The 25647-nt window shown below is 29.6% G+C and overlaps 1 protein-coding gene, 1 long non-coding RNA gene, 2 other non-coding genes and 2 pseudogenes across 4 annotated transcripts; 1 reads left to right on the top strand and 5 right to left on the bottom strand.

Annotated features, from left to right (window-relative positions):
* Positions 1–1033: 1033 nt before the first annotated feature.
* Positions 1034–1176, bottom strand: LOC149517603 (U2 spliceosomal RNA; annotated as a pseudogene).
* Positions 1177–2252: 1076 nt separating this feature from the next.
* On the bottom strand, positions 2253–2413 carry LOC149517602 (U1 spliceosomal RNA). The gene has a single exon (XR_016344809.1). It is a non-coding gene; the product is annotated as a U1 spliceosomal RNA (small nuclear RNA).
* Positions 2414–3301: 888 nt separating this feature from the next.
* LOC149517601 (U2 spliceosomal RNA) lies at positions 3302–3488 on the bottom strand. Its single transcript, XR_016344340.1, has one exon. It is a non-coding gene; the product is annotated as a U2 spliceosomal RNA (small nuclear RNA).
* A 1162-nt stretch (positions 3489–4650) lies between these two features.
* On the top strand, positions 4651–5607 carry LOC111278760 (transcription repressor OFP14-like). Its single transcript, XM_022865383.1, has one exon. The coding sequence runs from the start codon at positions 4651–4653 to the stop codon at positions 5566–5568; it is 918 nt and encodes a 305-aa protein (XP_022721118.1). The 3' UTR covers positions 5569–5607.
* A 2019-nt stretch (positions 5608–7626) lies between these two features.
* On the bottom strand, positions 7627–11003 carry LOC149517600 (uncharacterized). Its single transcript, XR_016344232.1, has 3 exons — positions 10625–11003; positions 9392–10474; positions 7627–8409 (listed from the first exon to the last, which is right to left on the bottom strand). It is a non-coding gene; the product is annotated as an uncharacterized LOC149517600 (long non-coding RNA).
* A 3386-nt stretch (positions 11004–14389) lies between these two features.
* LOC111278547 (TATA-box-binding protein 2 pseudogene) lies at positions 14390–15400 on the bottom strand (annotated as a pseudogene).
* Positions 15401–25647: the final 10247 nt, after the last annotated feature.

Genomic DNA, 25647 nt, shown 5'->3' with positions numbered 1-25647 from the left:
CAAATTTGATTCCAAATTTGAGACTCGAAATTTGACTCGAATTCGATCAAGTTTTATTTTTTTAACTCGTGTTCGACTCAAGATAGAAATTGAGTTACTTGAATTCACTCGATTAAGTTTGATTAATATGTAAAAATAAGTTTGATTCTTATATTCAATAAAAACTTGATTATTTGTGCTCGAACTCAAATTTAAAATATTTTATTAATTAAAATAATAAAAATATATTTAAATATAAAAGCTCGATTAGGTTTGCGAGCTACTCAAGTCAGATATAAAAATGCTCGAACTCGGTTAAATCGATGAGTCGAACTACTCAAGCTCGAGCTCGACTCGATAATAATCAAGTCGAATTCGAGTTTTATTTAAATCAAACTCAAATAACTTACGAGTACTAATGTATCATTTACACCTCTAATTTTACTTGATAGCAACTCCAATTATTTAAAACATTATATAGCAAATATTTAAAAAATTCTCAATATTATAGAAAACCATGTTTAAAACATTAGTGTTTTTAAAATATTGTTTGGTGAAGTAAATAAAAGAATTTGAATGCTGAAGTTATCATTGCTCCGTCTGTCTTATTTTTTTTTGTCCTTTTTTTTTTAGTGTCTCAAAATTATGTTTTTTTTTTAATCTAAAATTCTTATTTTTTATATTGTAAAATTATTTTATATAATTTTTTTACTTTTTGATATTAAAAATTATGAAATTTTAATTTTATAAAAAATTTTAATTTTAATATTAAATACATTAAAATCAGTTTTTTTTTTTAACTCCCAGAAGGAATATCAAGCTTTTTCATGTTTAATCAAAATCGACAAAACAAAGAAACCATTGTATTACAACAATTTGAAAACCGAAACTACTCTTACAGAAGGATAGCTACTGGGGATCATACTACAAGTCTATAATTGTTTCATGGCCCTGTCAAATAGTAGAACCTAGAGCTTTGAACCTTTGGCAATGATTGGTGGGGCTTGCAAAGCTATCCTGCTGTTTGAATCCTGATACTATTTCATTAAAATTGAAAGAGTGCACCAGACCCGTGCAGTAGTGCAACGCATGAGCGACACTTGAAACCCAAGCAGCAAGCTACCGTGATGGGATCTCTCCTAAAAAAATTAATTTAATATCATATGAATCAATTAGCCAAAAGGCCGAAAAAAGTATGCTTTAACTCAGGCCTCGACTTCTGTTTTTACTGATTTCTTTCGAATACTGATGTGTTTTCTCAGTGTGGTAAGGGAACTCAAGCCAAGCAGCTGTCATGAAACTGAGCATATGATTATATATCCAAGTCCAACACATCCTTTGCTTGTGCAGATGTTGCACATCATTTATTAATCATTGTTTTATAATATCTGTGGTTTGTTTCTAGTGTCGTTTTATACTTCTTTTCCCTCTTTGTTTTGGGGTTAAATGCAGTAAGTTATTCTAGCTAAAACAAATAGCTCACATACAATCCAAACGTCTGATGGCTATACAATCTCCTAGCTCCAATCTGCAAAGATAACTATTTTCTTTTGAAAGTTGGAATGCTCGAGCTAATTGTTTTTTTTTCCTCTTTTAGCTTTACTAGTTTCTTCTCACTTTGGCAAACTGATCTGGTTCTTTAAATTTGTTTCCAAATGCCAACAGTCAGCTTTTGAAGAATTAAAAACCTCAGCCCCTCAATCAGAGAAGCACCAAAGTTCCAATTAAACCGTGTAAACCCTCCTTAAGTTGTTCACAATGTTGGATAGAGAACTCGGCCAAGCACCACCACCACCACCATGGCATCGTTGCCATGAATCCATGCGAGAAAGTAATTCGCTTGTGCCAGTGATCCTTGAGCTAAAACTCACAATAGAGAAGGTCATGATTAATGAGTCATGACCATACAAACTTATATCTGATCATATTAGGTGGTAAGTTCTGGTGACAACCATATGGCCAGGATTCATATACTCCGGTTCATAATTAAGTTGGCTTCATAATTTGGAAAAGTTGAAAAGAAAAGACAACTATCATCAAAGACATTGCCATCTATGTTCATAACTGATGAGAAAATTCCAATTTTTTTCACTCTAAGTCGTAGAAAAATTCTACAGGCTTTGCAAAGGAGAAAGAAGGACCTAGTCAGAATTCTACAAAAGGCTCATATTCCAAGCTGAATCACCTAATGTTGATTCTACGTTAACTATTTTAGCCAAGGGCAAACATTGGAAAATCATCCAGAACACATTCAAAGCTTGAGACTAAATCTTAAAGAGGCCGCGCGAACGCAGGCCCCCGCTGTCATAAATTATGACGTAGGCTCTCCCACTTAGGGAGACCTTAGAGCAGCACCTCTCCCAAGTGCAATGGAGGTCACTACCCTAAGCCATGGGTCTTCTTGATCGCCCATTGACTCCGTCCAGGTAAGTATGATACAATGTTGGGATATGCTTCTTCGTTATACACCTCTCTTATATATCTTTTATGATACGATAAGGATGTGGGATTCAAGCTGATATTATGGATTATTTTTTAAAGTCCAAACATTTCTCCAAAAAAGAAAAAAATAAAAAATACATTTTTAAAAGTTGACCAAACAATAATGGCAATTCCAGCGTTTAAAGGGATCTCTCGAGGCTGATATTTCAATTTGAAAGGATTCTATTCAAATCTTAAAATAAAAGAGATTAGATTTGTATTAGATTGATTGAAGAGGTCTCTTCCATTATAAAAAGAAAAAAAAAAATTTCTTTCCCAATCCGATTCGATTCTTTTATTTATTTATTTTTTCTTACGATACAACAATTTTGATTATCAGATTTTTTGAATAAAGCATCAGTCTACGTTTATAACCTAAAATAAGGTAGAGTGGACTCGAGGTTTAGTCCAACCAGGATAAAGTTATCATTTTCGCACTATTTTCAGGAGCAATTCTGCAAGCTGAATTATAATTAAATGCACTTGTTCAAGTGAAAGTTTCGCTAAATATTGAAAGAAAATTATGAGATTGATCACAATTGACATTTTTCTAATCAAGACATTAATGAATTATCACAGCATATTCTATCAAGACAATGAAATATCATAGTATATATATAGAATAGAATTATAGAAAATCACCAAAATGATAGTCGCATGCATGTATTCTATATTCAAAGAATTATGTTCGAATTGTTTTTCCTCCGTAAGACTGGACACATCCCATACATCGATGTGGCATATAAAAAATGAGTCCAATGGCTTCCAACTTTTGTTAGTATCTGTTTCGAAAACAGAAATAACTACATAAAACCATCAAAAAACTTTTCAACTACAATTGGTGGGGTGCGCCTGGCCGTGCAGTAATGCAACGCATGAGCAACGCTAGAGAAACCCGGTAGCAAGCTACTGTGATGAGATCTCTCCCAAAAACAATTAATATAATATCATGTGAATCATTATCAGATATTAAACTGATAAAAATAAATATTACACCTGATCTCGGTTTTTCTTTTATAACACACTTTACATCACCCTTCGGCCTGCGCTCTTGAAATGGGATACGAACTTATTCAATACAACTTTTAGTATGTATCCTTACGCTGGACAAAGTTATTTGATGTCTTTATGAAACACAAACTTGAAAAGGTAATAGAACTGGTTGAGTAGCACGTCCATATAGGCAAGTTTAAGAAATTAAGCATTTTTTTTTTACTGCTTCTAGGCAGAGGAATTAGATTCATTATTACCAATTGGCCAACTGGAAAAAATCTAAAATCAATTCTCGCAAAAAGGAATTGTGGGAGACTGTCAGACAACCTTTGTGACCATCCCAGGCTGGTTCAGTAACACCATACAATCTTTTCCATCTGCCTAAGCATTTTCAGTACAGGATCAACAGCCCACACCTATGTATATTTTCATATTTTAAGTACTATCTTTTCTAATAGAAACTATAAATTTTGATTTATATCATACTGAATTTTCAAAATAATTTTTTTATAAGAGTATATGGTAAACATTATACTTACATACCATATCTAATTAACCATTGGTTGTATGGTAATGGATCAATTAATTCTTTTTCTAGAGATGCTTTTTCTTTGTCAATGGGATAGAAAAAGACTTAAAAGAAGAAAAAAAAATTGAAATTGTATTTGAATATCTGCTTCTAAAAAATTCAAGATAAGAATGAAGAAGTCATTTTTTGATAGACAATTAAGAAGTCATTTTGAAACTGTAAATTGACAATTAAGAAGTCGTTTTGAAACTGTAAATTTAAGGCCTAAATTCAATGGTCAAAACAAATAACTTCAAACATTAATATGAGAGAAGAAAACTCTCTCAAATCAATGCAAATTTGTGAGGTTCTTTCCAAATTAAAGCAAACTATAAATCTTGATTCCACCCTCATTTCCCATATTTTTTAGTTTCTACGTACTTTCCATAAAATCAGCCTAAATAAATTACAATCTGCCCTCAGTAGTCAGTAAGTCTTCCATTATTTAATAGCTTGCCTTTTTTACCAAATTCCCATGAAAGAAGGTAAATTTTCAAAACGTTCGTAATTTCTCTATTACATTGTGAATATTATTTATAAATAAACCACCCTAAATGTCTTTCTCTATTGTTTTATAGACTTTGATAAACCTATCGAAAGTAAACAAAGAGTTTGAAAAAAGAAAAATAATGTCCAAGAAGCTTCAAAAATCTCTCCAGGATTATCTCTCCAAGATCAAAAAACCCTCCCCAAATTTTCAGTTCCCTTCAGACTCATTCTCTTCTTCCAAAAAATGGATCCTGAAAGGCTGCAAACAACCCAAAACCCTTTCTTTTGCTGTCGATCGCTACATAAATCATGATCATCAAGCAACCAGCGACGACAATAATGATGATGCGGCGACGCTTTCTGATGTTGATCGTTTTCTTTTTGAGAATTTTAAGTCTTTGTATATCAATGACGATGAAGAGATTAATGAAAGGAGAGGTAACGTTAGAGAAGATCACGAAGATCATCATGATCATCAAGTGAAAAGCCCTGGTGGGATTTTGTTTGAATCCCCAAGGTTTGTTGATCCTCCGCCAGACCTTTGCGGGTCCAACACGTTCTTCGTGGCTACAGGGTTGTCGAGTTCTCTTATGGAGGAAGCTCGGAGTAGTGCCGTGACTAACACCACCGTGTCAATGTCAGAGGACATGGGTTCAAACTCGACCTCAACTTCAACCAACAACAACACTGCCAACAATTCCAACAGCTATGGCGACGGCGGCGTCGATCATGTCAAGTCTCCAAGTATTCCTAACGAGTGCATCGCGGTGTTAACGTACTCTCCGAACCCGTACGATGATTTTCGACGTTCCATGCAAGAAATGGTGGAAGTAAGGCTGCAATATCACTCGACGATAGATTGGGATTTCATGGAAGAACTTCTGTTTTGTTACTTGAACTTGAACGACAAGAAGTCATACAAGTTCATCTTAAGTGCTTTCGTCGACCTGATCGTGGTTCATCGTCAAAACGATAGAAAGATTCCAGCGAGTTCTCGAAATTCTAAGGTTAATGTAAGAGACAAGAGATCAAGGAGAACGAGGCACAAAATAACGTAAGGATTTGGCAATTGTGGCCCTCTTTTTTTGGAATGGAAAAAAAAGAGGCGTGATAACGGGGCGGCTTTTGGGTTCGAGAAATGTTGATGTAAAACTGATTCATGTTTTTGTTAATTTGGAATTTGTTGTTTTTAATATACCAATGTTGGTGATTGTGATATTCTTTTTATTGCTGAATATTTTTAAAAGATTTGAAAAAGTAATTTTTCATAAAATTATTAAAATGAACTTAAATAAATTTGAGATATAATGAGTAAATATTAAGAATTTTATACGACTCAATAAAAAATACAGAATATGCGTCATTTTATTTGAGTGATTTTCAAGAATCACTTTATTTATAATTTAGGTTATTGGATGGTAGTGGTTTTTGGTAAGATTTGGTGGATATTTGTGTTGAACTTGACCATTGCTTGTTCCCCCGTGATTAATTGTGCAAGAAATGAGACAGCTCTTGGAATAATAATCCAATAAATAATATTTTCAGCATTAATTTAGGTATCCAATCACAAGTCTGGACTTAGCTAATACATGTAGTAATTAAAGATGAAACATATAAGATACCCACCCATTTACAAATAAAATCATTTTTTATTCTACAAAAATAAAAGCAAAGTTAATTTGTTAAAAGTGGAAAATTTTGCCACTTTGCCCTATTAGAGGAAAAAGAAATAGATGAGAAGGCACCATTCAAAAGATCAACATCATTTTATGCCTGACTTTGACCTAACATATAATGCCCATTTTCATTTCATATTTGGCCAATAACTTGTTAACTAGTAATTTTTTGGGCGGTTGGCTGTACCCAAAAAATGTCCATAGCATATGCCATTGTCTAATTTAATATCACATGTACCAAAAAAAAATTAAAATAGTAACTAGTGGTGCTGTGAATGTAGTAATATTATTGAAATCACATAACCTTAATTATATCCAAAAAAAAATTTCAGAACCTTAACATGGTAGCATAACGGCGGATGCAAATGTCACGTGATCACTATTTTCTTCTTGCAAAATTGATTTATTGGGACATGTAGTGTCAATGTTTATATTTCTAATGATCTTCCCTTCCTATCTGGTATAGGATTGAAACATTTGATCTACTCTTTTAAAATGTTTAACCTGACAATCTCTTTCATTCAATCTCATGACGTTCTCATCACAACTATCATTTTATCTGTTTTCTTTTGAATTGTTTAGTGTGACCAAATTTTGTCACCGTACTTTATTTCAATACTTTATTAAGTGATCAGATTAATTTACTTACTTTTATTATGGCACCTTATTAAGTGGTCAAACTGACCCATCCTGCCTATCCTTGCTGGGGCCATTAGATTTTACTATTATGCCTTACCCCAGCATTTTATTAAATGGTCGGATTGGCTTATACTGTTTACCTTTGTTGGAGCATTTGATATGAAATCAGATAAATCAAGAATTGATTCTGATATTATTTATCATGTGATCATTATTTTTTTCTTATAAAATCAACTTATTAAAATATGTAACGTCAAAATTTATATATCCAATAAGCTTTTCTTCTTAATCAATTTGAGATTGAAACATTCAAAATGCTTGACATGATACAAATATACTGCAAAAATTAAAAAACAAATACTTTGAAGAAAATTACTTATTTTTCATTTTTTTGTTAAACATTTTTAAAATTTCTTTATCTTTTATATTAATAAAATTAATAAATACGTCATCAATTTACATACATACATATATATATATATATATATATATATATATTATAAATGATCAATCCGAAAAGCAGCAATAGATCTGTCATTGAAAACGATGTGATGGGACCGGTGGGAATCACTCCCCACCAGCCATCCATATGAAACATAGGAGTGATCACTTTGGTAATACGCACTGTTGACTGCCTACTTATATCTCTATCATTGAAATAGACAAATACCATAAAACATAAAACCAAAAACAGCAATGATACTCGAGAGTAAATAATTTAAGCAGGTTCACAAGCCACTGGAACTGAAACTGAACAAAGGACAACTTTTGTAACTACAATACTAATGGTAAGAAGCAATTATGGGCGCCTCATATCCTTTTCATCAAATGGACCTCATTCCTTTTGCATCAGATTCTATATATTTTAATATCTACTCATGAATACCATAATTACGGTAGCTACTGTCATTTCCAAAAACTATTCTATATTAAATCAACCCTTTTTTTTTTTTGTTCAACTATATAAATCAACCATTGTATTGACAAAGGTGATCACTTTGTAGGCTCTTACCTCTTTGTGAAGCATTGACAACTGTCAAGGCTATACAAATCAGGAAGCAAAAGTTTAGGCTCATCCCCTCAACAACTTCACTTAATTTCGGTCGGCTTGATTTTGTTTTCCACAAAAAGTCAGCTGTGACCAAGTCTAGTCCTTCGTAATCTCAGTAGTAGTAGCCCCAAATCATAATAGGGGAAGACAGCTTGCAAAGTGCAGCATCGCCCTCATGTTGAGAAAGTACTTTCCTCCAGAAATGAATGAACAAATTAGTTGCTTGGTTACACAGGCAAATAATTTTGATAGTTGTGAAAATGCAATATGCTTCACACATAACCTCCACAATGTTTATCATAATTCTTCTCTCTTCTGACACTCCAAGAGATCATTGCTCTAGAAAACATCAAGCATCCAAGTTTCAAACCTTCACTTCCACCCAGACCAATCATTAAATTGAGAAATAGCATCCCCTAGTAACTGGTAGGACAAGATAAGTTTACTTCCTTTGATTGTTCGGCATTTCTCTACTTGTTTCCAGGTACTACTCATATAAAGAATGATACTTCGCAGGCACAAAATCCTTGAATCTGTTACAAATGACAACAGTATAAGATCCAGTAAAATTATCAGATAATAGTTACATGCTAACAAGGAAAAAAAAACTTTCGGGAAATGAATGATACGCTAAAGAATATCAGGTACCTAATAAACCAACACCAGTAATCTACAAATCGTATAATAGCAAAGTGTTCATGCAAATTGTTTCTTGGATGAGTGTTGCAAACAGGTAGCCCTCGTAAGTTATGAGACCTCTGAGGCCCCCTCTAAGGCTCTTAACATATTTAATTGTTCTCACATAATGTTGGATTATGCTTAAGACATTTTGGAGGTTTTTGCAGAGGAGTAAGCATAAACGGAGGTGTCAGTAAGTATGGAGAATGGTAGTCCCTTTTCAGCATGTGAGGGAGCTGTGGAAAGAAAGAGTATCGAGTACTCAACACAATGGAGCATTTTATGGCTAATTTGCTACACTTAAAGCACTTTCTGGTTATTTTCCTCCTGGTGCATGGTTTATGCTAGAAATGATTTCAGTTATTCCTCCTGAGTTTATTAACAGCTTTGGTTTTATCATTTTCTGCACTCACATTTTTCCCTTTCTTCTGTTTTAAGCGGCTACATGCTTCTTCCTTTTTTCCCCCATATTCTTTGATGCTTCCCAAATATACTTCGACGTACTTAGGCTTTGAACATTCTCATACCAAGAATAGGAAATTAATTTTGCCACACTTCCAATGATATCCTAAAAGTGCACAACTCTGGTTTGAATCATCATCACATTAACCAGACAACGAGTTCCAGAAATCTCAGCCCAAGGTATACTAAAGGTGAAGCAAACGTATACTAAATTATTTTTGAACATGCCTAACTTACAATGGAATTTATATTGCTCACATAATGGAAGATCAATCATACTAGAAACATGAAAAACAAAAAGCATCATGAAGAAATTCCGACCTTCAAATTTAATGCTATCATTAAGGTGACAGCCATTTTAGAGTAGATGGATACCTTTCCTGAAGAGGAAGCATCTCTGGTCCTGAAAATAATCCCACAATGCATTGCAGAACATTACCAATCTTCATCACTTTGGACTTCATTGCCTTCATAAACCCCAAAAATTCTTTATATTCTGCAGGATTAAGTTTCTCTTTAACCTGAAAGGCAAGGGAATTGATAGAAAAAATCCCTAATCCAAAGCAGTTAGATAAATGCTATGAGGAAAGTGAAACAAATGAGGAAAAGTTTGATTGGTTTTGTGAATTTCAAGAGAAAATAGCAAAGTACAAATTAACAAAAATCATTCCAAGGAAGCCAGTTCCGACCATAAAACCAGGAACGAATCCATGTGATACCATGGGTAGCCTTTTGAATTTAATTTCTCCAGAGGCTCCTAAGATAAGTTTCTGAACTCCTAACATAATTCCAAAATTTACAAAAGAACATTATGACATGTTTTAAAATAATATTTCATTCCTACTCCACTCCTACATCCAATAAAGTTAAAGAAAAAGCCAGTCACTTAAGCCACTTAAAGTGCCTGCTTTCTCCTAAGTGAAAAAGCAGCAGTATGTAATAACCAAAAGATACTGTTGCAGTCACTCCAAGAAAGAGCGTCACTAAACCTTGTCAGCTACCAGCACATACCTCAAACAAATAGATCATAAAATTTTAAAGATTCAGAGTGGAGTGCATGAACGAAGTTAAGCATAGGACCTGGTCTAGGCAACAAAGACAGACTTTGTTTTCCAACCTTCACTCCAATGATAGAAGCATTCACATTAATTTCATGATTTTTAATTCAATGTCCTAATCCATTTCTTCGAGTTCCCAAAATTTTGAATACACCTGGAGGTTTTTTTCTCAATCAGCGTTCTCTGTTTTTGTCTCATATTGTACTTATAGTCCTGGATTTTTGCTCCGTCAGTTTCACATTATGCCTTCCCTTTCTAATTCAGTACTCGATTCCAACATCACACAGCTTTTTCTAAGGAGGTTTTACTTCTTCTATAGTCATGATCTATAAGATAGTTGTAAGATGCAAATACAATATCAACAACCTTGTGGAGCTCTAGTGATACATGGTATGGACGCCTGCAAGAAAAAACATTGTATAAATTAGCAAGCAAATATTGTTAGCAATACTAACGTTACCAGTGGGGCTTTAGAACAAGACATGTATAATGTATTTCAAAAGAACAACCATATGAAGTATGGAAAGACAACACTACTGCAGAAACCTACGGTCCAAATTTTCTTCCAATATTCACGAAATCCTCTATGTCAAGAGGTTCATCTCCACTATGAGGGTTGTTCTTCATATAATCTACAAAAAAGACACAACATTAGTGAACACCAGATGCACCTCAAATATGTCTAAATGAAAACTTCAAAAAAGAAATTAGAGAGATAGTTGCTTAATTCACTGGAAACAATATGAAAAGTGTAGTCTAGAACACGAATACAACAATATCCCAATTCTTCCCTATTGTTCATATCAACCCAGAATCACCACCATCTAGTAAATAATTCGAAGGACTAAACAATCAGAAACGTAAACCATTTCAGCATTACCAAGATGAATCAACTGACAGGCATTTCTTACTTTCTTCTTGGGGATTGGATAACAATCCAATGTGAAACAAAACTTTAACAGCATCATGAAATCATACACAGCATTCCATAATAATTAGTACAAACTCTAAAGCCTCAATCAAAATCCACCTCCTCCCGTTTTAGTTTTTGTTTTTTTCAGAATTACTTTATAAGCCTCTTTAGTAGAAGATAATTGCTGCCAGTCTATATAAGATAAAAGTTGAAATCAATTCAAGAGTTAAAGTTGAAATTAAACAGAAAATTGTATAGATGCTGATACATTCCGTGCACTGGCCTGTGCATGTCTGATGAAATCTATGCTGAAAAGTATAGTACACTTACCAGCAACACGAGGAAAATGAGTGCAATAAAGCTTCTAACGCTTTCTGCAAAGGAAACACAGGCATTTGTCTAAGCTTTTCCTCAAAGTAAACTCACTTCATTATGTATGCACAATTGCTTCCGAGATCCCAAAACTACCATCTTGAGCCAAAATATTGAGCTTACAAAAATATCAACAAGATAAATGTCTACTGCTAGCTCTGAATTTTTTTATGGAACAATCATTTAATTCTCATGCTTAAGAACATATTGCAACAACAATGATTGACAACAAGACTCAAAGTTCCATCATGTATGATATATCAAAGCAAAAGGTCTAGAAATCTGAAGTATCTTCACCTTTCTCTTTCTTTAGATAAAAAGGAAATTAAATTTTATGGCATATTAAAGGAAATTAAAATTGAAATGGTGTTATACCTTCATTTTTTGTCTTTAAGACTTAATGTTTCCAGACAAGCAATTTTTCATATAAATACTGATCAGGGAAAAAAAAAAAACCCTTACCAGTTAGGCAACAAGCAAAATGAGATAAATTTAACAATGATTCAAGTTGAAACATAAAGTGAAAGATTTCCTAGAAATACAGCAGGTTTTTATATACTCCAGATCAAAAAGCGATTGAAATCAGGCTGCAAATTAATCAAAACAGTTCACAAACAGCTACAACTTGGCTTAATAATTAAACAAAGCTCAAGCTGCAATGGGAAACTCATTTGTTAAACAAGCCAAGCGTCAAGAAATTTATCCCCAACTTGAAGGAGCTAGTCAACACATGGCTTAATGGATTTTCATGATTGCTCAGCTCCAAAGCATCTTATATCATCTCAAGGTTCCACTTCTTTTCTTATCGAAACAGATATAAGATAACAATCCTGCATCCATAAAATATTATTTTAAAAGGGAAAAAAAAGCAAGAAGTAGTTATCAGCTCATAATCATTCTTCCTAGGCTCTGACTTTTAGAATAAGACAAAGGCCTTCCAGGAGAATGGAATTTTTGCCAAAATCAGACATGTTTTATAAGGCAGTCAACAGACTTTAGTCTACCTCATTCACAAGCAACATAGATAAATTAAAGAAAAAGTACTCTTCTTCTTCACAACCCAATGCATCTACTATTGAAGAAAAGCAAAGATTATCATGCTTGGACTCGTGTGGATGTCAAACATGAGTATGTGCCAACATATGCACTTTCAATTTTTCCTAACTTTGGAGCGTCATACCGTCATATCGTGCTAACTTTGAGGTGTCAGATATGAATCCAACATGGGCAATGACAAGACCGAGCAATATCAACTCAGGTGCGAATGTCAAACATGGCTATGTGACACAATACATGCACTTTCAAAGTTTCCATAAATTTGAGGTGTCAGATATGAATCCAACTCTAACATGGGTAATTACAAAGAGTAAGCAAGATCAAATAAATCTAACATAATGTAATAAACAACTAACTAGTGATGATGTTAATATTTCTCATAAGACATATTAATCGACCCCACTACAGCAAAATCACGCATCACAAAACTGGAATGATAAGCCAGCAGCAAAGAAAACTAAATTATTTATTAACCTACAATGAAACAATCAACACTGACCTGTAGTTGCTTCTTCTCAACTCTTGAAAGACTTGAAGGAGTTGACTGTGAGTTTGTGAGGTATATATAATGGTTGGAAGGTTGCTGGCCTGAGATTGGGATGATCCCACATCAGATTGGCTCCCTGAAAATTGACTCTTTCTTTGACCACTCCCAGTTGAAAAACCACCCAAACTTTTCCTCCAGGCCAATGTGGCACAGAGAAGACGTAAAGTTTTGCAAGTTCCAGTATGATTCTCCAAAAGTGCATTACACCTCTGCTACATAAAACAACAAATATAATGCCCTTTGAATAAACAAAATTCATGCCACTCATCTCTTAGTATTAGAAAAATGAAACTCAGAGCAGGAATTTATAATCACCCTACATCAACATCCAACTCAATTATACTAAAAATATAAGCAACAATTACCAAAGCGCCCTTCAATTGCATACCCATGTTTCAATGCGGCATCAAATTTTCTTTTCTTTTAACACATTTCTTTTAAAAAAAAAAAAAAAACTGAACAATTTATTAATTTCAATAAACTAAAAATATGGTTTTATGCTTTTAGAAAAAAAAATTGAAGAAAATTACCCACGTAATCACTGTTCATTAAATTCAACACCATTACCCAAATTAATTCTGTATCAATAAAATGAAAAAAAAAAAAAAAAAAAAAAAAAAACAAGAAAAAACAAAATTTAAGGAGACAGACCTTTTGGAGAGCTTCAATAACTTTCTCCATGTAAACAAGTTGGCAATCGTAGGCCTCGAATGGAAAATCAACATCGATTCCCCGTAATTTGTATGTTGGCGTCTTATTTTTTTTTCTCTGTTTGGATTCCGAGAAAGTGGATGAAAGAAAATGATCGGGTTTTACCTTCGTTCTCTCGTTTATATATGAGAAACAGGAACGTTGAGTATAAACCCTGGGGAACAAATGTGAGTTGGATTTTCCCGCCATTGTGCTACCTATCAGTACATGGCCTTTTTCAAGAAACGCTGTCGTTGGACAAGCATCAGGTTACTTCAGGGTTTTCAGTCAGGTACTCTAGTTATAGCACCCTGCCATTTTCTGCTATTGTTACACAGGTTAGTTGAGTTTCTTATAACCATAAACTTCAATGCCTTATCTAAAACTCCAATTTCCATGTCTTTTCTATTCAATTAAAGATGGGAAGCTCATTCAAGTAAGTCTTGTTGGTTGGGCACTGAAGGCAAAGAAAAACGAAGCCTTATTAAAAGCTGCTACCGAGGGTGCAGCTCCTTCTGTTGCAATTCAGTTGGGGAGAGTATGGCGCAATGCATCTTCTCCCGATGAGCAGAGATGATGGGGCAACAGAGATTGCATATCTCATATTTAAAGGCTTGCAATTTTAGATGATACTATGAACTATTGTCTAATTATCCATGACATTGCATATCTCAGATTCACAGCAAAAATATATATTTTTGATAGAGATTCAGAGAAAATATTTAAAATAAGAAGCAAATCAGAGCATATTATTGAAATTGAACTTTCATCCGAAGCAAGAATTGAAGTTTACATAAAAGAAAATATGATCTTCTTGATCTTCTTCTCCAAGAACTCTGTCAGGTCTTCTTCAAAAATAGTTTCGCTTGTCTATTCTGAAAGACATGAGAATTGGATATATGTTCTCAAATGCCTTTAAAATATCCTCTCTCTTCCCTCCAGCAATAGCAATCTTTCCCGAAGCAAAAACCATGACCTTAATTTGGGGTTGTTATATCCAATAAATGAATCCTGGAAACAACTCTGGCTCGTATATTGAAACCTCGCTATGAGAATTCCCAAGGCGTGTAAGATTTAAAGGGTATGTAAAATCATAAGAGGCAACCATGTTTTGAATCTTGAAATCCTTAAACTTAACATCAAAACCAAGTTTTTGGATGATCCGAGCATGCTTACGGGCGGCCAAGTGGGATTGTTGCTCGGTTTTGGCTCCAGTGCAAACCATCTTTCCAGAAGAGAATATGAGAGCAGTGGTATTGGTTGACCTTATCCTCATCATCACCGCAGCAAACTTTTGCGGTTTGTGTTCAGTATTTCGAGAATGAAGGGCAATGGCTTTGAGGTCCAGCTTGCAACCCAAGTTCACAGTCGACACCACATTCTCAATAGTAGGAACAATGCCAGACCCAGAACCAGAATGGAGACAGCCGAGAGGGTGCCTGGGACTAGAAGAACGCGAAACTTGGGTACTGGCTAACTCTATATCAGCCGCCATTAAGAACAACTCTCTCTTGAAACTAATCTTGGAATGAAAAGAATGCAGGGCTTAATGATCAAAAAGAATTTGCAGAATTGGAGAAAAGGAAATTATGAAACTGATTAATTGTATTTTGCCTAAGAATCAGAAGAGAAGAGGCGGCAAAGAAATCTCTATTTCAATTGGGATTAGATAATTTGATAAGTAACTTGGTACTTGTGGCTCAAGTCTAACTATAAAGAAATCCCCATTCCAATTGGGATTACGTAATTTGATAAAGAAATCCCTAATCATATCCCAATATTGGGATTAGGAAATTTGATAAAGAAATTCCATTTTATATATATTATTATTTCCCCATTGTTTTTATGTTTGTCTTAGTAAGGGATAATATTAATATTTTTATTATTTTTATTGTTATAAATAAAATGTAGATATTTTTAATTGAACAAGATAAAAGTAAATTTTAAAGTTCTTCACATATTTTTTATAGGAATAGTTTGTCTTTATTTAAATTTTGAGACAATGTTAAAACTACATCTTATGTAAAATATAATATTTTTAATTCGGTTCAATAATATTAACATGAATTTATATTACAAAATAGGCGAATGAATTTTATAACTTGTGATTTTTGCTTTTTTGGTGAATATGATTTTTTATGAAAGGTGAATATGAATTATTGATATTAAATATTAAGTCATATGATTGTTGGTTTGTTCCATCATGTATGGCATGGAAAATATTTATAATACATTTATATGACAATTCTTGGTGATATGTTGAGTATTTAGTTACTTAATGAACACTAATCAAATTAATTACAAAATATAAAAAAAATAATATCAAAGTCTCAAAAGAAAAACAATTAAAGCTATTTTTTGTCAAACATGTTTTTAGTATTTGTTTTTTATTCATTTTTAAATTTTATTTCTTGATTTTTTCTATTTTAATTATTTTGCATTTGTGACCAAATATCACTAGCATCACATCTAATAGGCGTGTCATTGCTGTTGAATTGGGTTGAAGAAATAATGTGAGGGAAGAAGAAAAAAAAATGAAGATGACATGGAAAAAAAAAAAGGTTTGGGTGATATGGGCTGGCATGCCAATTCAAGTAAATATTTTCATGTCGATGTCTTGTCATCACATTAATGGTGATTAAGTAAAAATTCTGATGGAAATATTAACTGAATATTTATATTTAAAATTTTAATAGAAATAATATATTAAATATACTTCTTTTTAAATAATATTTTAAACAATGAATATAATCGAATCATTCTATTAATTGCATAATTTTTTTTACAAAATTTAATTATTAAAAGATGTTGTATTATTAAGGTTATGTGTAGGAGTGAGCATTAATCGATTTAAATCAATAATTGATAATTTAAGTAATTTGGATTCATTTTTTTTAGTTATTAGGTTTTACTATTTAAGGTTCAATTTAGATGATTTAATCTTTGGTTTTAAATTTTATAAATTAAATCGATAAAAAAAATTGATCTTTATAATTAAATATTTAATAAAATACCTATTAACCCTTACTCAACTCATAATATAAAATTTACTCGTATACTGTAAACATTACTTTTTTCTTAGCTTACGATTAAGAGAATAATTGAGTCGAGTCGAGTTGATACAGTAAAAAGTTTGAGCTCGACTCTCAACTCGTGATTCGATATTTAACTCGAACTCAATCGAATTTTATTTTTTTAATTCGAATTCGATTCATGATCGAACTCGAACTACTTAAACTCGTTCAATTAAGCTCGATTAATATATAAAAATAAAAAAAATAAATTAAAAATCCCCCGGACAAAATAGCTCTGAATTTGTCATTTTCCTTTATAGAGCCTTCTGTAGCTCAGGGATTAAAGTTTGACACAACAATTATTGCATGGATTGCTACTAAACTCATCTAAGCACATGGACGACTTGATAACTTGATAGACTTACTACTTGCATTGAAACAAATTTGGTCATTCTCACAAAAAGCAATTCTGGACTATTCCAGACAACGAGAATGGCTATTCCAACAATAGAAAACATAAATTAAAAAAGAAAACAAAAAAAAAGCGGGATAACCCATGAACTATGCTTTGGATGATATATATGTGATAACTGCCTTTTCCCTAACTCTCAACCACAAAGATATCTGGTTCTTGGCCGAATGGTAAGTGCATGTACGAAATTACATGGATGACTACATAATCAGACACAAGAAAGAATCATGGCTACATCTATAAAATTCACTTATCATGAAAAAATCTTTTGTAGTTATGCAGAAAGGTAGCAACTTGCTCTAACTTTGATTTATCTTGGATTTTCCAACTTTGATTTGTCTTGGATCTTAGTTGACTCTGGAAACTAGCTTCGAAATATTGAAAGAGAGTGAAAAAAAAGGGCGTTGCATGAGATGAGAGAGACAAGGAGAAAGGGAGAAAAGAAAGAAGGAAAGAAGAAAATAAAATTTTAGGAGTTTTTAAGTTAAAAGTAAGATAGTAGTTTTATAAATAAAATAATAAAAAATATATATAATAAAAAAATTCGATTAAGCTCGTGAGTTATTCGAGCTAGATATTAATATGTTCGAATTCGACTCGTTCGATAACTCGAACAACTCGAACTTGAATCGATAATTATCGAATCGAATTTAAATTTTAATCAAATCGAATTCAAGTAGTTTACAAGTACTAATGTATTATTTACACTTCTTCTCACGACATGACTACTTCATTTTTTCTTTAAATCCTTTTATTATTTTATGTTTTGTAACTTTTCTATTAAATGTTATAGTTTTGTCTTTTACTTTTCCATTTTTTTTCGTTTTTTATTTTTTTATGGTAGGTCTCACTTTTTTTTCTTTTGTTTCTATTTTTTCGTTTTTCATATTAAAAAAATTTTAATTTTTATATATTTTATTTTATTATTTCAATGGGACCCATTAATTTTTATGGTGCTTAGTGGTCAAATTTTTTTTTAACTTTTTTGTATATATTTTATATTTTATATTTTATATTTTTATTTAATTTTTTTAAAAGTGGTACCAGTTATTTTTTGTTTTTAGTCTTTTTTTTTCAAATTTTTTATATTTTTATGTATTTTTTCAAAGGGATTCACTATTTTTATAAGATATATTTTTTCTGTTTGTTTTAGTTCTTTAATTTTTAAATGATAACTTTTTTAAGGTGAGATTGACTTTATTGTTATATTCTTCGTGAGATCTGCTTTTTCTATTGCTTTTTTTGCTAATTTTCATTTTATGGCACATGTCTTTTTTTTATTTATCATTTAAAAATGTTTAATATATATTTTTAATTTTTTTGAAATCACTTTATACCAATTTTTCCTTTAACAAAAAACATAATTAATCTTTGTTATTTTTTGTTAGACTTACTTAATACTAAAGGTACTATTTTTTTCTTCAATTTTTAAATTTTTTTCATTTTTTATTTTTGTATATATTTAATAAATAATTTTTTAAATTTCATTTTTTAGTGACTTGTTTAATATCAAAGGTGTGTCACATGTCAAATAATTTAATTCCTTTTTTGCCTTTGATTTTTATTTTTTTATTTACAATTTTTTATTTAATAAATATTTTAAAATATTTTTATCTTTTTAATATTGTGCCCATTTGATATTATTATTAAAAACATATTTTTTTTAGTTACGTTTTTATTTGATAATTATTTTTAAAATAATATTAATGAAGGTGCCAATGTCATAGATTAATTTTTTTTTTTCGTTCTTTCTTTTTAGTCTTTTCTTTTGTTTTTTTAAATCTATGATACAAATTTTTCAAAAATAAAATGATTATTGCTGATGTAATGTGTCAATTCAATTTTTTTCTCTTTTTTTTTTTATTTTTTGTTGTTTTTCCTTTTTCTTAAAGTTTTCTCTTCCTTTCTTTTTTTTTATTTTTTTTCTTAAAGTTTTCACTACCTATTATGTTATTAAAATTAAAAATTTGACAACCATTAAAAAACCAAAATAAAAAGATCTTCATTTTTATAATATTAAAAATAAACTAGTTTATTACGAAATATATATAATTAAAAAAAACCATTACACAAAAACTACATTTTTTTAAGTGGAAACGTGATTTTTAATTGAAAAAAATTTGTTATATGAAGGCTATGTTTTTTAAAGTGAAAACATAGTTTTTAATTGAAAAAAAAAACATTATTGTATAAAAACTACATTTTATAAAATGGAAGCATCATCTTTAAATATTGTACAAAGACTATATTTTTTAAACTGAAAACTTGATCTTTAATTGAATAAAAAATTATTGTACAAAAACTACGTTTATTAAAATGAAAACGTGGTATTTAATTGAAAAAAAAATTATTGTACAGAAACTACATTTCTTAAAGTGAAAACATGGTTTTTAATTATACAAAATCTACATTTTGAAAGCAAAAAAACATAGTCTTTTATCTCATAAAAAAATTAGTTGATTAAAAATAATTTTCAAAAAATATTTTTTGTATTTTTAGGTGTTTGTTTGACAAAAAACTATTTAGTCAATGAAAAATTACTTATTGGTCAATGAAAAATGAGGTAATTTTTCTAGAAATTATCTTATTCTTTTCAAAAAGGGAAGATAATTTCTGAAAAGAAGCTGTTTATGAGTAAAACTACTTATCAATGTGTTTGATCATAATTTTACTCAAGTCAAACCTTGTACATGTTTTTTAAGCTCAAATTTAATTTAACTTGATCCAAAATATTATTATATTAATAAATAGCATTTTTATTTAATTTTACTTAAAAATTAAAATATTAATATTAAAAGTCTTTTAATATTTTAATTTTAAATATTTTATAATTATAATCAAGTAAGACTTTGAACATAATATTTTAAGCTCGAACTTGATTTGATTCAACTTAAAATATTATTATATGAATAAAAATATTTTATTTAATTTTAATTAAAAAATCAAAATATTAGCTTTAAAAGTCTTTTGATATTTTAATTTTAAATATTTTTATTTTTATATTATTAAACATGAATATTTTTAAAATTTCAATAATAAATAGTATTATATTATTATTTTAATAATAAATAATAACATATATAATAATATTATTATTTTAATAATTAATGTTAAATAATATAATAATATTTTTTTGTCATAATGTATAGATCGTAAACCTACCACTAGACATAGATTAAAATAGTCATCACCAATCTTTTTTATTTAGTTGTAATTGGTCACCTGACAAAATCTGTCTCATTTAAAGATGAGTTATAAGAATGACTTAGGTATTTTTAAATAGTAAATTTTAATCTATGAAATCAAGTTTTAGGTTTGAAAGTGTGATTACGCGTGAGGAAAGTTATAGCACCTTCACAATGCTTATAAAAAAAATGGTACCAGTTTAATTTCAAATTATCCAAGTCTTAAAATATTCTTATAATTTTACCAAATTATATAATTATTGAAAACTAATCTTAAATTTACTCCAATAGTTTGGTAGTAATTTAAGATAATTTCTTTATATCATAAGTATTCATAGAGACTAGTGTCCCACTTTGAAGAGACTTTATTGTCGGGTTCATTAATATATTTTTATTCAAGAAAAAAATTAGTAAAATCTTTTAATAATTTGGTAAGAATTACTTTAACGCAAATCTACCAATAGTTTGGTGAGATTTTCTTATAAATTTATTTTTAAAAAATGTATTAAATCTTTCAATAATTTGGTAAGATTTAATTTAAGATATAAATCTTCCAATAGTTTAGTAGGATCACAAAATATTTTATTAGTAATAATTGATTTATGAGATTCTCTCTTGGTAGAATTCATAAAATATTTAAATTCATGAAAATCTTCTAATAATTTAGTAAGATTCATGAGTTTATTTTAAAAATATTTTTTTGGTTATTATTTTTAAATAAATAAATAAATAAAACAAAATTCATAAAAGTATTTTTAAAAAATAAATAATAAAACTTTCAATTTAAAGTAATGAATAAAATAATGATTAAAGATGAAAATTATAATAATAAGTAAAAATCTAAAAATTTAAAAATAAAATAAAATAAAAATAAAATAGAAAAGTAAAATCAAATCAAATCAAATCAGAAAATAGGATGAAAGAAAAAAAAATCCTACGATCAGGTTGAGCTTGAAGTGCAAATATTCACACAGGTCATCAGGTTCACGTAAAACTTCAAACTTTAACCGGAATGTTCATTCTAAACCCAAAAAAATTTAGAAAAGTTTTCAAATTCTTGAAAACCCAACAGAAATCTCAGAATCAAAAGCTAATAGAAAATCCTAGCAAAAATTTTAGAAACTCAACAAAATATGAAATCAAACTCAAAAATTAAAACCCAAATTTAGAAAATTCAAAAGTAAATCAAATCAAACTTAGAACAAAATAAAATCACAGAACCCAAAGAAAAAAAATCTCAGAATTTACTTGAATGATTCCTCCTCAAAATTAAAAAAAACTAAAAACTAAAATTCCTAGAATTTTTCTTTTTTCTTCCCCTCCATTTTTTTATTTTTTTTATGTGTAATTGATTAATATTTATATAGAGTCTTATGTTAGGAATTTTAGGGATTTACATTGAATGAAAAGGATTACAGATCTGATTATGCACTGAATTGATTTTTTCTTGATTCTCTTTAAAACTTATTTAATTAATATATGAAATTATCTTGATTTTCTTTAATTTTTAGAATCCTTCAAAAAATTTCAAATTAAATCTAACTTTGATTTCCTGATTTAATTTCTTTTCAACATTCTTTTGATATTTGTTAGCTTTATAGGTGAGATAGTGATAAAAAAGTGAGGTGAATTGAGTTTTTCTAAATTCTTCTCAAATAAATGATTTTAATATAATTGAATAGAAATTAAAATAATAAGCACTTTTGATGAAAATATGCTGTAAAAAATAGCAAATAGTGAACCTAAAATCAAATATAAACAAACAATAAATTGTAAGGAGATAGGGATAGAGAAATCAAACATAATGATTTATAGAGGTTCGATCATTCTTCACAAGGCACCTACGTCCTCTTTCTTGATTATTCAAACCAAAAATTTAATCCACTAATTAAAGAAGAACTCTTATAAGATACAAATTTATATTGTACTAAATCTTTATCTTTTCCTCAAAGCTTAGATAGCAACCTCTACTTTTACAATATCAAAATGATACCTCACCTTTTGTTTACAAGATAACCCAAATAATTTTTGCAAACTAAAATACCTCTTATAATTGAGTGTTTGCCTAATGAAGTACAAAAAAAAATAATGAATGATACACAACAATATTTTGGATACAAGAAATACAAAAGATATTGAATTTAAGATCTAAAAATCTTGATTTCTTTGAGAGAATAAAAATATGACTTGTTTGATCTTGCTCTCTTTATTCATCAACCTTCTTAGTGTGTTCGAGTGGCCAATATATAGAGAAATTAAAAAATTATCCGTTGGGGAAAGTTTGGAAGAAGAAATGCCCATTGGAAGCATGAAAAACTAGTTGTTAGAGAGTTTCTGCCTAGACCCAATCAATCTTTTTTATAAGGGGATCGATTAGTTCAAGTTTTGTGCCATCTTCCACTTGAAAAACATGACCCGATCAATCAAATAAAAGGCCTAATCGATTCGTTCAACTAAGGGATCGATCTTATAACCCAAGGGATCAATCCGGTTGAGCTGTTCTGTTGTATCCTATTTTGCACTATACTCACTAATTTGATCATATCTTGAGTTATACAAATCCAAATCACAAACCTTTTAAATATTTAGCAACTAGACTTAAAAAGCTTTCTATCCATATAAAATTCATCACCTAATTCATTGTATACAAATTATAGTGAACTTTCAAAATTACCCCTTATATAGTTTTTAGACAACTACAAAATATCTAGTAAAAATTCAAAATCTTTTCTTAGAAAATTTGGATTTTGATTTTGTTTATCCATTAGAAAGTAGACTTAAAGATCTTTCCAACCATATAAAATTCAAATACTAAAACTTTGTGAATTAATACAGAAAAATAAAACAAGTTCAATGTTGAAAAATTTTATTTTTGTAAAATAACTTTCTTAAGTTAATCTATTTCTCAAAACCAATATTATCAAAATTGTATTAAGTCTAACATGAATAAGTTTACTTTGAAAACAACAATCGGACTTTCATTTAAGCTCAAATAAATAATCTTTAAAAGATAGATTTAGTTTGAGGAATATGAAAATAAAGAAAGGTTTATTTACACTTTGAAAAACATATTATTTATTTAGTACCAAAATATAAAACTTAAGAACATATACTAAATCTTTTTCAAAATCTTGATCAAGCTTATTTACGTTAATGTTTCATCATTTCAAAATAAGGATCAATTCAAGGCTAACAATCTCCCCCTTTTTGATATGATAAAACTTAAAGATAAATTTGCTTGATAAAAAATTTTCTTTGAAACATTTAAGGTTTTGAAAAACTCCCTCTTAAATAATCCATGGCAAAACTCTTCCTCAATTTATGCATCCTATTCTAACACAACTCAACAAATATATGTTAGTCAAATATATGAAATAAGCACAATCAAACATATGCATATGAAGCACAAACAAATTTATCTATAAAATATTTCTCTCCCTTTTTGTCATAGCAAAAAGGCATAAGCATATTAATGAGTAAATAAACACAAAGAGGTATCATTAACAAATATATTCATGAAACATTTTTTTTGTTTATACTCTTTATATCAAATGTTTAAGCTCCTATATCAATTACTATAAGCATACAAAAAAAATCCATAAATTCTCACCCCATTTTTGTCATTCCAAAATAAAGAGAGATCAATTCAAGGTATAAGACAAAATGCTTGATACCAATAATATCAAGAGTATTTGAAATGCATGTAATCAAGTATAATAAGCATAATGAAGTTCATATACATGTATTCAAGCATAAAAGCATAAGTGTATCCAATTTTAGCATTTTAACACAAGTCATCAAATTTACTACATGAAATTTATGAGCAAAGCATAATAAATGATATACAATCTACTCATAAATCATGTTAGGATAAGATGTGCTTAGAACCTAAAACATCAATAGCAATTAAGCATAAATTCAAGCACATGCATACAAGCTCATACCAATTGTTATGGATACCAATTATTAAAGATATCGCAAAGCATATCAATTGTTATCACAAAATAAATCAAGCAAAATTGTATTCTAATATTTTTTTTATTTTTAAAATAAGGATTAATCAACTTAAGATACACACAATTTTGCATAAAAGGTACAAGTTATATCAAGGACAAGCACATAAATAAGTGTACATGAAAATTAAAAAATTATTTAGCAATTTTGATACCAATTGTTACCATTTGTTAGCAATTTTATTTAACAACTTTCATAGATCACACATACTTCAAGCATATAAAAAATTCATTCAATACATGCATAAATGATAATAGTAATCTTTCATAAGCTATCATATCCAAACAAAAACCAAAAACTCATATGTATATAATAAATCATAAATACTAATGAGCAATGAGGTTTAGTCATCATGTCCTAACAAAGATCATAGAAGCATGATTTTTCAAACATGATAAGCACATATACTATAACAAAGAAATAATAAAAGCATAATTATTCAATTATAATCCAAATTATTTCAATGCAAAGCAATATTGCTAATCCAAACATATGCCAGTATTCAATCATATATTTCAATAAAATCATACAAGCATATGCAAAATACATAAGCAATATACCTAATTAAAAAAATATGCAAGCATTTAGGCATAATTGGGTACTTGCCATCTCAATGATCTCAATCAATGAACATGTATATAAATTTTAAATTTATAATTCCTAATCTATGAGTCATATCAATTTAAAAATCAAGAAATCAATATAGCTAACTCATAGTCATGTTCAAAGATTCAAATGAATATTCATGCTATAAAAACTATTAATTAAAGTAATCAAGAACTAAGCATGAATATTAATCAATCCAAGCATTTAACAAAGTTAAGATACATTTTATCAAGTAGCTTGGTGATTAATTTGTGCAAAGTGTTCACAATTCAAATATAATATCTCATTTTTGCACGTATGAAAGCAAGCATTTATCAAATCATGCATTAAATATTACAAATCATAGGCACATAGCATAGATTCAATATAATTACTTCCATCCTTATCAAGCTATGTTGTTGTGCTCATTATAGTTGAGTGAGGCTTTGAATCCTCATATCATTTGAGCTAGTCTTTAATGTACTTGGGCTTGAATGATGAAGATGACTTACTTTGCTTGTTCCACTTAAAATCTCAAAAATGTAAGTTCATTCATGCTCATTTTAAGATCTCTTACATAGACTTAGAAAAATATTTTGACAAGTGATTTTCATTAAAATCATCAAGAAAATTAATTGATAAAAATTATACCAATTGTTAGAAAATAATTTCATATTCTAAGTCATTATAGATAAAAAAAATTTATTCATTAAGCACAAGTTACC

Source organism: Durio zibethinus, chromosome 8 (assembly GCF_047325235.1).
Source record: "Durio zibethinus cultivar Kanyao isolate XHJ-2024 chromosome 8, ASM4732523v1, whole genome shotgun sequence".
Taxonomy (NCBI): domain Eukaryota; kingdom Viridiplantae; phylum Streptophyta; class Magnoliopsida; order Malvales; family Malvaceae; genus Durio; species Durio zibethinus.
This window is presented reverse-complemented; position numbering and strand designations above follow the sequence as displayed.